General features: G+C 38.2%; 1 protein-coding gene across 1 annotated transcript in view; it reads right to left on the reverse strand.

Moving 5' to 3' along the window:
* Positions 1-13,561, reverse strand: part of dnah7 (dynein, axonemal, heavy chain 7) — an 89,343-nt gene that overhangs the window by 56,582 nt on the left and 19,200 nt on the right. Inside the window, exons 20-26 of the mRNA XM_078263231.1 lie at positions 6,885-7,078; positions 4,870-5,068; positions 3,988-4,128; positions 2,533-2,745; positions 2,344-2,453; positions 1,311-1,479; positions 720-822 (exon numbers count right to left, since the gene is read on the reverse strand). Of these exons, the coding sequence (XP_078119357.1) occupies positions 720-822; positions 1,311-1,479; positions 2,344-2,453; positions 2,533-2,745; positions 3,988-4,128; positions 4,870-5,068; positions 6,885-7,078 (1,129 nt within the window). The remainder of the gene's footprint in view (positions 1-719; positions 823-1,310; positions 1,480-2,343; positions 2,454-2,532; positions 2,746-3,987; positions 4,129-4,869; positions 5,069-6,884; positions 7,079-13,561) is intronic.

Here is a 13,561-nt window from a genome sequence, read left to right on the forward strand (position 1 = left end):
CCATGTGCCCATCAGAGACATGTCATGGACCTGTGCACCTCGATGCACATACAAATACTAGGGGTGGGAATCACCAGAGGCCTCACGATACGATATCATCACGATACTTATTATAGTGATTTTAAACATTGCAATATTCTGCAATATATTGCAATTTATTACCTTTTTTCCAACTACAAATGTTTCCCAATTTCAAATGATGTCCCCAAAAGGAAACTTTGCCAACATCTGTTTTATCTAAAAAGATACATTTCTCTGTTTGTTCATCTTACTTCAATTTTGTTGCTGCAAAATGGGATTGTCAAGCATATAAACTGACGATACTTGGCGTCTGTGTATCAATACAGTATTGCCACAGAAAATATCACAAAAAATTCCAGGGCTAAAACCCCACTGTGAAAAATAGTTTTAGCAGCAGTTACGCAAAATAAACCTTTTAAAATAGCATTTTCAAACTTTAGTTTGGGGATAAGAAAAATCTGTATACCCCTTTGGCTCTAGCCTTTTATGACACAAGGCATTCGACAGCTGTAGCACACATAGGACACACTGCCTTGCTCTGTTGAACAAAACTGTGCTTGAAGTTCGGCTGCAGCTCTTTGTAGTCTAAAACTACTTTTTTTACTAGTGGGTTTCTGGTTTCTGCCAGCTTCTGCAAAGACCAAAGGGATGGAAAGCCAGAATGTCAAAAAAAAAAGAAGAAATAAAAATGCACAAACCTCTCTGTATGGTGAGAATCTGTTGAGCAACCACGGACAGCACCTCCAGGTCAATGCGGTTAAACTCATCAAAGCAGGCCCAAGCTCCGCAGGACAAAAGGCCCTGGCACACGCAGACACACACTTTATTAAATCATATTTAAATAGTATGTAGGAGCAGGTTTTGCCTGAGTATGTGAGAGCTATTTTAGTATGGCAAGTGGCAGGACATTTCAGTAGGGTGTAAGCAGTTTCAGTTGTAAACAAAAATGCACACTGGCGTTTAAATCTTTGTATGCCATTTTGGGACAGGAGGAAATAAGAAAGGGAGGGAAATCTAACCCTGTGCCACCTTCTATTATCTGACTCTTTGAAGTGATGATTGTTATGCTAGTGGTATATTCCAAGGTGGAAGTATCTGTTCTGGCACACTTCCATCTGAAAGACAAGGGCAACAGCACCTAGGAATATCTTCTGTGTATAACTGGTTGCACTAGTGTGTAGGAAAGAGGCTTCTTGGTGTGTATCACTTCTCAACTGTGTATGACAGTTACAGTTTGGATTACTGGGATAGCTAGTAATTTTGATTTATGGTGAGAGAACTGTACTCACTTTGAAGAATTTGCCCAGGGCAATGTAGTCCAGTCCGTCAGAGCAGTTGAAGACCACACACTGCTTGGCCACAGCTTTGGCCAAGTCTTTGGTTGTCTCGGTTTTTCCTGTACCAGCTGGGCCCTCAGGGGCCCCTCCCAAATGGAGGGAGAGAGCACCAAACAAAGTGCTGAAGTACGAGTAACAGACAGGAGAAAGCTCGTAATAAATGATGGCCTGTCAGTGATTAATGCGATCAAGTTTTTTTTTATATACGTATATACACGTCAAAATAGGTCCACTCCAGCTCGCTGACAAAACATTTAGTAAAATGTTGAAGTGACTGAGAGCCTTACTTGTTATTATTCTCATGCCTCCTTTTTATACATATTGTCTTGTGCCATTTGGAACACAATCTTTCAGAGTAATATATTGATTCAATCATTGCAAGAATATATCATTAATAATGACTTTAGAATAATGTTTTGATTGACTTATGGTATTACATACATACATAATGTAGTATTGCTCTTCAAATTTGTATCTAAATTAATATCATATTAATCCAAAGTATTACAATGTCATTCTTGTTATTGTAACCCTATACAGTGATCAGTAAACTGCCATTCACAGCCAAACAGATAAAGCCAGCCCCTGTCTAACGGAGACAAGTTCTAGCAGTACTCTTTAAAAAACTTGGCAAACTGCCCTAGTGGCTAGCTGGGGAGCATCATGCACAAACAAACAGGTTTGATGAACATTATTTCCAGGAACACAGTAAGGAAGAACTCCCAGTAGCTCAGCGACAATATACTGTCTCTTAAAATGACACTAATAAGGAATTTAGCATCTAAAACGGGAAGAAAAGTGTTCTTGTAGACAGATTAACAAGATAGGTGATTGATTAACAGTGTAGGGATATATGTAGCTATCTCCAACTTGTGATTTGTAGAGTCATAAGACAAGCAGGACTTTTAGCTGCAAGCAACCCAAACATAAGCCTAAGAAAAAGACAGACAATGAACTGTTGAGGGAGCTTGTGTAGTAGCTTTACCGGTAGCAGCGGTCAGTTAGTGGGGTAATGACCAGTCGTGGAGTGTTGCCCAGGTATTCATAACCATAAGGCAAGCCGGCATTGATCATTTTGGTCTGGAGTAGGTTCTCCTGCACAGGGTGTGATGCAAAGTTTAGAAGTCAATCACTGAGTATGTAATATGAGTTGAAAATCGTCCCTTTTACATACCACCCAGTAGTAGCGAAGTTGGCTAAGCCACTCAAAGTCATTCTCATCATTTATTCCCTTTTGCACCAGTGTAGCGAGCACATCCCTGGCGTGGACGTCCAGCACAACAAGGGCTCCGAGGGTCACCCGATTCTGCTTGGATAGCTTGCCGCGTACAAGTGCCACAATGTCGTCAATCTGTCTATTGTTCTGCACCAGGTAGGCATCTAAGGCCTGAGGGGAGAGAGGCATGATTAAATATAAGGTAGAGCATTCTGGAAAGGATGTTATCAAGACTCCATCTATAAACTGAAGGTCACAAGTTTGATCCCGGCCGCAACAACTACTAAGTCCATCACTGTCAAGATGTCTAAGAGAAAAAAAACAAATACTTTTTCTTCTTTTATAAGTGCATTGCTGCCTGGGGATGATCTTGTGCCTTGAAGGAGGATATTAAAAGAAGAATATAACCTGTGATACGCAGGGATTTTCCAGTGCAACTTCATAAAACAGCATTATGCCACAGACCTCTGCTGGCTATGTGTCATCTTATGAGATGTTGTTGTTCTTCATTTGATGTGATGGATTTAATGCAGCTTGTAATTCTCATTCAGACCAGCTGTTAGACCATATCCATCTTAGTGGTAAAAAGCTGAACCGGTTGGAATACTATGGTAGCTTGGAGCCACGAGTTACGTCATTACTGTCAGTAACACATTCATTGAAAGGTAATCTGAATTTGTAATACAATTTATCCAAGAGTAATCAGACTTTGTCGACCTCATCTTGAGGACCTTTTTAAATGTCTGACATGACATACTGCACAGCCTATGTTGCTATGGTTACAACTTTGATACACACATGCAACTTCAGAGCATACTGTAGATTATGTATTTTAGATATGAGCTGTTACCATGGTTACAGCTTTGATACAGACATCATAAAACTCCAGAGCATATTGTAAATTATGTGTTTCAGAAAAACATGCTGGTGTGCTTGCCTGTTAACGTAATTAGGTATGTAAGTATGTGGGTTAAGTCTGTAAATAACAATAAAAATATTAAGTCTGTTCCACAATAAAAAATATGTTTAATCATGATTTTGATGACTTGTTTAAATTTAAAAATAGTCTGTGCAGTGGATAGACTATTTTTCTATCTAGATGGTTCCAAGTGTCTTTGAGCATTCTTGAAATACCTTCAACATAGCATCAAGTCTTGTTTAAAGACCTGCTGGGTTTTTCAAAGAGATTTCAATGGGATGTATCTTTTGCAAAAAAAACAGATGCTCAGCTCTGGGACTCAAATGTAATGAAGACTGTACATGGGGCCAGCTGGAAGTGAGTAAAGATCCCAGGCAGCAATATAAAGTGGCTTATACGTTTGAGAAGGACCTTACCCCAACACTACATAAACTGTAAACTGTTATTCAAAACATCTAATGCATGTTAAAGAAATACAATAAACAGTTGATCACCTTCTGTCCTGAACTAATGGCTTCATGAATATCCTTTGTCCAGTAGACCTGTGAGACGCAGAGCACGGTCTGGCCTGGCCAAGCACGCACCCAGTTGATCCTCAGATCATTGGGGTACGCCTGGATTGCCTCCCCGATTACCTACAGTGGACCACAAGAGGGACAGAAGCTTTAACGCACAGCACTACATGTGAATAGGTTAACATTTTTAACTAATAGATATCACCATGAAACTTCCCCAGTTGATTACAAGTACTGAGATTAGGACGGTTATTTTTTGTATTACAAGTTTTCTAAAATTGTATGTTTAAATGTGAAAACAAATGGGGCATTTTCTAATTCAATATGCGCTAATGTGTAATTTCCAGAACAGAAATCCTTATTTCATTTTGTTGTCAAAGGTTTTTACAGAGGGAATTTTAGATATCACTTTTCATCACTGCATAAATCAGAAAATACTGTCAACAGCCATAATAACTCCATGTTTTTAGGAATAACTATAATAATAATAATAGTTCTATAAATCATACTATGAATGATATATGAACAAACACCTCTGTGAAAACCTTCAGAATAGAGATCGGAATCATTTTGAGAAAATGGCTTTTAAAATAATATGTATCGTGAAACTCCATTCTATTGAATTTCCTACTATCTACAGACACAATATCTAATCAAATCCTCAGCATCGTATACCTTGTATTACATACTTATGCATATCCTATACCCTTAGGAGAAATCTTGGATGTGCAGTATCTCAAGTTTGGTGTCAAACATTTACTCAAGGGTATTTAAAATCTCATTTAAATGAAACAATAAAAAATAAAAAAAATGCATTCATTTGTTTATGTATACTTTGTAAGCAAATAATCCACACAACACCTTATGCAGGGAGGCAATCATGCCATTCTCGAGTTCCAGAAGCCACTTCTCCACCTGGCCCTTGGCTTTGGAGGTGGAAATAATATCCAGCAGCTCCACCACTTCACTTTCACTGCTCTTCATGTGGGTGATGTCCAGCACATCAGTGAACACCACACTAGCGATGCCTTCAAAGCACTTCTTCAGATGGGGCTGCACCCTGAGGGTGAGTAAGGCATGAAAGTTGAATCACTTGGGTATTATCTAATGTCTACAGTACATATGAGCAAATGTCCAAATTATATCTTACACTGGCCTCATAATTGGCCAAGTTTTGATGGTTAATTAGTCCACATTTATGCTGAGTGTGTGTGTGCTGTTTTTTTGTTTGTTTTTTTAAATTGGCATTTATTATATGAAAGAATAATGATGTACCAGTTTCAATGCCTGTGGAATTTAAAAAAATGAAAGACTGCAGACATGAAGCATGAGAAGAACTGTGTCTCAAAGCTACAACACATTTTTACTGTTCCTGATGCCAGTTTTCCTTTTTTTTAAAGGACAATGGACCAAACCAGCAGCTGATTTTCATCCACTAATGGTCAAACTAACAATGGTTTAGTGAGATAACTACAGCACTAGCAAATTTGCTCACATGTTGATGATTGCCCCTGTTGTAGTTCATCACTACATAGCACCAAACAGTAGTTTACAACACAAAAGAAGCACAGAAAAGATCGTAGTGGACCTTATTTTGGACATGTATGTAGCATAAACCTATGCCACACACTACAGCATTTATAGCCTAAGCTAATTGGAATTTCCCGTCCTCATTGTTCTTATTGTTTCTAACTCTTCTTGAAGTTTTTCCTCTTTTTCATACCATTTCATATCTCTATGTTTTTGTTCTTCTATCGCTTTTTCTCGCTGTGCAAAAAAACATTCAGGAGAAATAGGAAATAGTATTCTAATGCATTCAAACTTTGGCATTTGGGTACTGTACCTCACTTTCTCTTCATCCCTGAAATAAAAGCAAGCCCTTTTGTCAGTCTAGCATTGCAGTCAGGGACCAATGATTTAAATTGTCGAAAAATCTCACTAGCACTTTCCCAAAATTACAAAGCCCCTTCCAGCCTACCAACACCCCCACTACTGCATAATTCCCTTGTTTACAGAAGAGGTCATGACTGTGTGCATCTGTACTGATGTGATGACAATTCCCAGAAGCCAGAAGTGAAAGCAAAAAGAAAAATGGCAGTAAGAGAGTACAAGGATAGAACATCTTTTGTCTGGAATCACATTCATTATTAACCAAACGCCCTGGGTGAAATAAGACAAGGGTAGGTTATCAGTATGGACTGTGGGGGCGGAGTATGCGTTATAGTTAGATGAATATTTTGTAGCCCTAACATCAGTTTCACAAAGGCAACAACTCTGCTACATATGTGGTACAGAAGATGGTTTATACTTAAGTTTCTTCATCATTGCCTGCATACTAGTTTTGACTTCTACTGATGGACGACCACTACACGGCTTATCTTGACCACTACAGGTAGTACAAAACCACAGATGCTCTTAATCGTAATCAGGGATAATGCATAATATACCCTGGTCACAAACAGTTTGAATCTCTCCCCTCTGGCAGGAGGTTGAGGACCAAAACCTCATGCCATAAAAACAGCTTCTTCCCCTCTGCAGTCAGCCTCACTAACAAGGCTACCGCCCCCCTTGTCTGTTGCTGACACTCAACCCAACCCCCCTAACACTTTGCATTAACCTCCATCCTGGACTATACATATGCCCATTGCACACATTGCTTAAACTACGTAATTAGCTATTATGTATATATTTATCTCTATTTCGGTATTTATTGTTTATTATTATTGTTTAATATGTTTGTTTATTTGTATGTATGCACCCAATCACCAAGGCAAATTCCATGTAGTTCCACTACTGTGACAATAAACTGCTATCTGATTCTGATAATAAAAAATATATTGTGTGGACAATGATGCCTATGTGTTTTAACTGTTTACCTTGTGGGGTCTTTGGTCTCAGAGAGGATTTCCAGCAGCTCCTCATTGGACAGGAAGAAGAACCGGGGGAAATAGAGACGCTTCTTCTCTAGGTAGGTGTTAAGACCTTTGAGGATCATCTCCAGAAGCTCATTGGAGACTTTTAGCTTCTCTAGCATCTTGTCGATAGCTATCACTGCCAACACGTGCTTGTCCTAACAGACAGGAGAGAATAGTGTTATAAATGTCCCTTACTTAATTTCCGCGGTCTACCACCAACATGGGCCATTTAATCATCATCATCACCAACTCCTAAAAACACGTAGTTAGGATGAACATATATTCGAAACACATACATGGACATGTTTTACCCGTTTGGGCAATTTTAAGTAATCTGACGCACCAGAAGGTTTGTTACACAGAATCATCTGAAAAGCATTGGAAACTGTTTGGAAAAGGGAAGGCACTTTCGAAAAATAATTGGCAGGTCCTAACAAAAGCTATGATGGGACAGTAATAGAGATTTCACCTGAGGTCGGTCTAGCACCTATGAACTATTCTGTACACAAACTTAATATCCTCTGGCATTGTCAGCCCCAGGAAGTGTCTAAATAAAAAGTGTATTTATATATATAAATCTAATCTTTAAGGTTGGACAGTGACTGACTGAACATGCTCGCATTAAAACATACAATGCGCAACGCACAGCCTAATATCCTCTGAACAAAATGAGATCAAATGCAGGAAGAACAAAACACAGCCAAAGTGAAAAATATGGACTAACATAAGACCATCTCTGCCGTTTATGCTCCTCATGTCAAGAAACAGAAAAGTATCTTTAGAAGAAAAAGAAAAAAGTGTGTGCTCGGAAGTTCATACAATTCATGAAGGTGCTCTTTGGAAGGGGAACACAAAAGAGAAAAAGAGAAAAATGGTCCAAGGCACTCTTCTTACAAACAATTTAAAATGCCTTTATTTAAATGGAAATTTCATATCGAAATCTTAGCACATAAAAAATAGAACTGGGCAGCAACACGCGTCACAAACGGCCTTCTTCAGTAAAAGTATCTTTGTTGTGTTTCTCTAAAGTTGTTTTAATCATCATTAACCCAGTCTGCCTATAAACTCCTCATTTATTGACCATTTCATCCACGCAAGAAATATCTCCACTCTTCTGAACGATGCAACACGTGTCAACATGGTTTCTAGCTTTTGCAAATGGAAACAATATGAACTGTAAGGGACCCAGCTGGTACAGTTGAACTGTACTGTGAGCCTACGAAACGGATGGTGGACTTTCATCTTTGTTTGATGCGATCAATTCGCCTTGAGCCTCTCTTTGCTGGATGTGAGAGTTTCCACATCTCCTAGCAACATGCAACGTGAAATGTGCATATCAAACCATCTGAAAATCAGTAATATATCCATATAATACAATGACGTTAATGAGATAGAAAAAAATGTACACAGCAGATATTCAATGTTAGAGTGTGCGGAATGCAAGTAATTTAACAGTATCATATGCTCTTGGAAAATCTACAACCAATACTGTTTGACAAACAGCAAAATAAAATGTATGTACTTTATTGCTATAAAGTGACACAACTTCTGGTTTGCATTAAGTAAGGGCCACTTAGAGATTAAAACCATTTAAATCCAACATGTTTTGAGGCAGTTGTCAGTATGAAAGACTTAAAGTTACTGAAACTACAGTAACTACAGTAAATTAAACTTAATTAAAAGGCTAAATCAAATGATCACGCTTTGACTGTGTCTCAGTGAACCGTACAATTATACTGGTAAAGGGCATGATTAATGAACTGTGATTCCAGCTTCATAGATTTCATCAGGACAATGTAATAGCAGGGCTATTTTTATATACAGTGGAGTCTGCCAGCGGGAAGCTTTTCATGAGCACATTGAAGGGATAACAATGTTGGTATTATAGGTGATGATGTGTTTTTTTATGCACCAAACAGATGGCTTCAATGGGGGACAGCAACTGTCCACAGCTGATATATCAGGTCTGCAATCTGTGTGGCGAGAAAACTATAACCTAAAGAGAGTATTTTTCTTTGTTTGAATCTGACACACACACACCACACATCCAGGACAAATAATGTCTGCATGAGCGTGTGAGTGTACTATTAAGTGAGCTACTCTTTAACTAACTATTATTGTGTTATTATTGGGTGAATCCATCAGTCTATTAGTAAATAATATGTCAGTGTTCTTTTCCATGAGTTCAAATGGTCAACTGTTTCTCCCTTCCTCAGCTCATTAGAGGGTGCAAAGGTGCGGCGTGCTGCAAAGTTAAAAGAAAGCAGGTTCATAGAAACAAGTCTTTTAAATTGATTTGGATCTGTATTTTTCTGCAATTGCAAATGCAGTAGTAGATAAATGACACAATGAAGGCAGCAAATTTAAAAAATAAATAAATAAATAAATAAAGTGGAGGAAATTGAAGTTAAGATGTGGAGGCTGTAAGACGCTGGAAGAGCAGTGGATCTTGAGCAGCTCCCAGTGGTTGATCTGATGACAACAGCCGGAGCAAAAAACCCTGAAGTGATTTGTGGAAAGGAGAGCTGCACTGTAGCCTGCCTTTTTGCTCTCACTGTTGTGTGGCAGTATGGAGTTGAGATGATTCCAATTTCATGCACTGCTGATCAATGCCACGGACGAGATGAAGGGATGTGTTCTTTGTCAAGATTTTGATGCAGTATGCGCCTATCCGGAGGGGTGTTTTCCTATAACTTGTCTACATGGTATGGGGAATTAAAATCTTATATATATATATATATATATATATATTAAACTTAGTTATAAAAACCATAACAAAATGGTAACAAACCAACGTATGTTGATCTGTTGTCTCTGACATAGACCTTGCCTGTGAGTCTTGAAGTTGTGTATGTTGTGTATGGACTGAAATTATAAATAAAGTTGTCTGACTTTGAATTAGCATTAAACATGGAAAGAAACTGGTGATTGCACAAGGAGACCATAGTGTACATCTTACCTTTGCTTTCCAAAGTTATTAAACTTAACCTGCAGTACTAAATACGTGACGTCCCATCATTAGTTGAAAATATTTAAAAGGTAGCTAAAAGATACAAAAAGTATTATCAATTTTGTTTCTTAAATCATTCAGACATAATTGTGTCAATAATTGTGCTTGAATGGTGTTCAAATGTCCCGGGGAACAACTTGATATAGGATGCCCACTATTACCACTTGGGATCATACCCACTAACATATCGCTATATAAGGTACTTTTTCCCCAGAATTGTATGAAGATATTCTACTGTCATCACTGGTGGCTCTAAACATTAAAGGTAGTCAAGGCCACATTGGTAGCCATTCAGTGTATGGATTACCAAAATGACTACCTTTATTGATGACTATCAATAATTGAAGGACACTTCCAGGAAAAATGGACGTAACAATTTAGGTTGTAAAGCAACATGTTCTGATGGATTCTTCCCTTAAAAAAGACTTTAAGTTATTCTTGCTACGTTTTAAGAGATTGATAGTAAGCAACTCAACTCAAGTGTGGGATAAAAAAAAACTCAAATGAAATGTTTAGCACTGTGTCTGAAGTGAGTTTTCATACAGTACCAGAATAAACGGCTGGAAATGGCTTTTTATGATTCTCTTACTGTTTTGTCCAAATAATCCAGTGGGGATACTTTAGGAGAATAGCAACCTACTGTAGATGAAAACCTTAATAGTCTGTTTTCTCAACACTTCAAGAGGCTCCTGTCTATCAGATGGCATAGACAACGTAGATGAGCAACCACTACAACTACAAGTGACTGTTTTGATAGTGTCCCAAATATGTTTCAGGACTGTCTCGGGTAGGGTTGGGTACTGTTTGAATTTTTACGATTCCAATGCCAAACCGGTACTTTTAAAACGATTCCGGTTCCTAATAGATTCCTAAAACGATTCTTGAAAAACTGAAAAATGACATCAAAGAAAGGCTCTTTTATGGAGTTTTTTTTTAAATTGAAAATTATTTAAATTTAACAATATATTAACGTTTCTTAAATATATAATAAGTAAACCTAAGTCACCTAACACATAACTACAATCATTTAACAAATAACAGTTACACTATTAACAAGTAACAACAAAATAAATGTTGTTGAGTTGGTATGCCAACCAGCTTCCAACTTTAGCAGTTCTTTTGCAGAAAAATGACCATATTTGCCTTCTCTGGCAAGATACTGCACCTCTCCTGCATGTCCTGCACGGGAGAAAACTCTCTCAGATGGTGTCCAAGAGGCCTGTACACGCAGGTATGAGTTTGAAAGGGCAGACAATTTGGGGAGGCTGTCCCGCCTCCCCCACCAGCAGGCTACAGGGTCTTGTCCTGAACGATAGACTAGCAGAGCAAGTGTAATGTGTTTACTAGCGATCACGTGCAGTGAATGGTTAATATGCCTTTACGTCCATTTTGGTGAGCCCAGGGCGAAAATATGGCATTTTAAAAGTAGCCTAAATTTACGATAGCTAGCTAACAGTAGACTACAGAGAAAGTGTGATGTTTTTGCTTCACACCGCGAGCGAGCACGTGCGCCATTTGGCCGAAAAGGGAGAAAGAAAAAAGAGTCTGTCGCTGTCTGGAGCGACAGAGGGAAAATATTTCTGTCGGAACCAAAATGAGAAACCGAAATTTGCGTTCTAATCCGGTCCGAATACTACCGTTTGCGTAGGAACCGGATCCATAGTGGAACCGGGTTTCGGTACCCAACCCTAGTCTCGGGATAGTGGAAATGTGAGCTTTTAGTATCAAATTTTCATGAAGGATAATTATGATCAACAAACAGACATGGATTAGTTTTTCATGTTACGTAACATGTTGTACAACAAATTGAGCTCACAACAAAACAATCTTCTTAATGGCCAACCGAGGCATACAGTAGTTTGGTAAACATTGGCACCGGAAATTTTGACATTTGTGCTGGACTTACTGTGTAGAGAACAGTGGGTGTGGGTGTTTTGACACTCATATTTACTTTGAATGTTGAAATTACAATGATGCACTCTGACACACAATGATATTTCTTCCCTTGTCTCGCTCCATAACCTCAGTTTGCAGAAACATTCATGACAAACACATACAACAAGAGGGATGGCAACAGGTTATAACTACCTTTGGACATGCATTAGTGCTGTTAGTTAAACGCGCTATTAACGGCATTAACGCAAACCCATTTTAACGGCGTCAATTCTTTTAGCTCGAGATTAACATTCTTTTTGGCCTGGCAAACTTTGTAGTTTTTTTCACATGCTGTTGCAACAACTAGTAACGTTAGAAAACTTACAACACCACACCGGATCTAGCTAGACCGGAAACAAAACAACAGGCACGCCACACACCATGCACACACACTTGTTTGGGCTTGCGAGCTGGCCAAAGAGTAGTAGGCTAACGTTACGTTTTGAGTGGATGGCGAGCGCGAGACGCCGAAATGGATGCCAATAAACCGCAAAGTGCAAACGCTGTCTCATTAACCGGTGATCACTGGATGTCAGTGAGTAATCCAAATTATTTAGAAATTACTGACTATGTATATCAGCATACGGTTTTAGGACTGTGTTGTTTGCATCGTTTTTTGACTGTTTTTGTCATTTGGGACATTGTCCACCCCCTTTTCTGTCCAGGAGAATTGTTACATTCCTTATTAGAAAAACGTAAAGGTTACAAAGGTCCTGCTGTGGCATCCGGTTTTTGGACCATTTTGTTTGTACTGTATAAGCAAAGTGTTAGTGTTACATCTCAGTTAGGTTAGGTACTTGGAGGAATTGTGCAATAATGACAAATTCACACATTTTTCTTTTGTTTACAGTAAATAAATAATAAACAATTACAAATCTTAAAGTCAAGTTCATAAAGTAACTTTCTTTGCATTAATTTGATTCCCAATCAAGATACACTGGTAAGAATGGCTTTCCATTGTTAATATGTACTTAAAAACAGTTCTGAAATGCAAAATAATAGAATTTTATTCATGTGATAAAACATGCGATTAATCGTGATTAACTATAGAACTTTGGCGATTAATCGCGATTAAAAAAAATGTATCGTTTGACAGTCCTAATATGCATTAAAGGGTTATTCTTGGAGACTATAAAAAGCTAAATAAGTAGAATTCCTCTCCAACCAGTAAGAGTTACTAGTGCCACAACAATTAGAAGAGCCCTTGCACGCTGCTTTTATCTGTGCTACTGATCAGTGTTCTGAAACAGTAAGCAATAGTAAGCAGTAAAGCAGGTGCCTGCCTTTTACTTTGGAGAACAAAATTGACAATCTTTAGTGCCCAAAACTATATAATTACCTTACTAAGGAAGAAAATACCAACATCAAACATCAACATCAACGTATTGGCTTTCTGATTAAATTCACACAGCGGGTAACAATGATAATCCTTCCTGACTGTCTGATCCCATTAAGCAGCTGTGTGGAGGCTCACCACTTTAATAAAATACAAAAAAAACAGCAGGTACATCAGACGTACACATTAGGAAAATTATATTTGACAAATCCATTTTTTGCAATGCTTAATCCTATACATGCACAATAGATATTTACAGCACATCTGTAAAAGTGTTCTTTGTGCGTTTGTCCACCAAACACTTTGCAAAAGGATCTATGTTTTAAATGATACAGTGCAATCCATGTTTATCTGTAG

The sequence above is a fragment of the Sander vitreus genome, chromosome 11 (genome assembly GCF_031162955.1).
Source record: "Sander vitreus isolate 19-12246 chromosome 11, sanVit1, whole genome shotgun sequence".
NCBI lineage: Eukaryota > Metazoa > Chordata > Actinopteri > Perciformes > Percidae > Sander > Sander vitreus.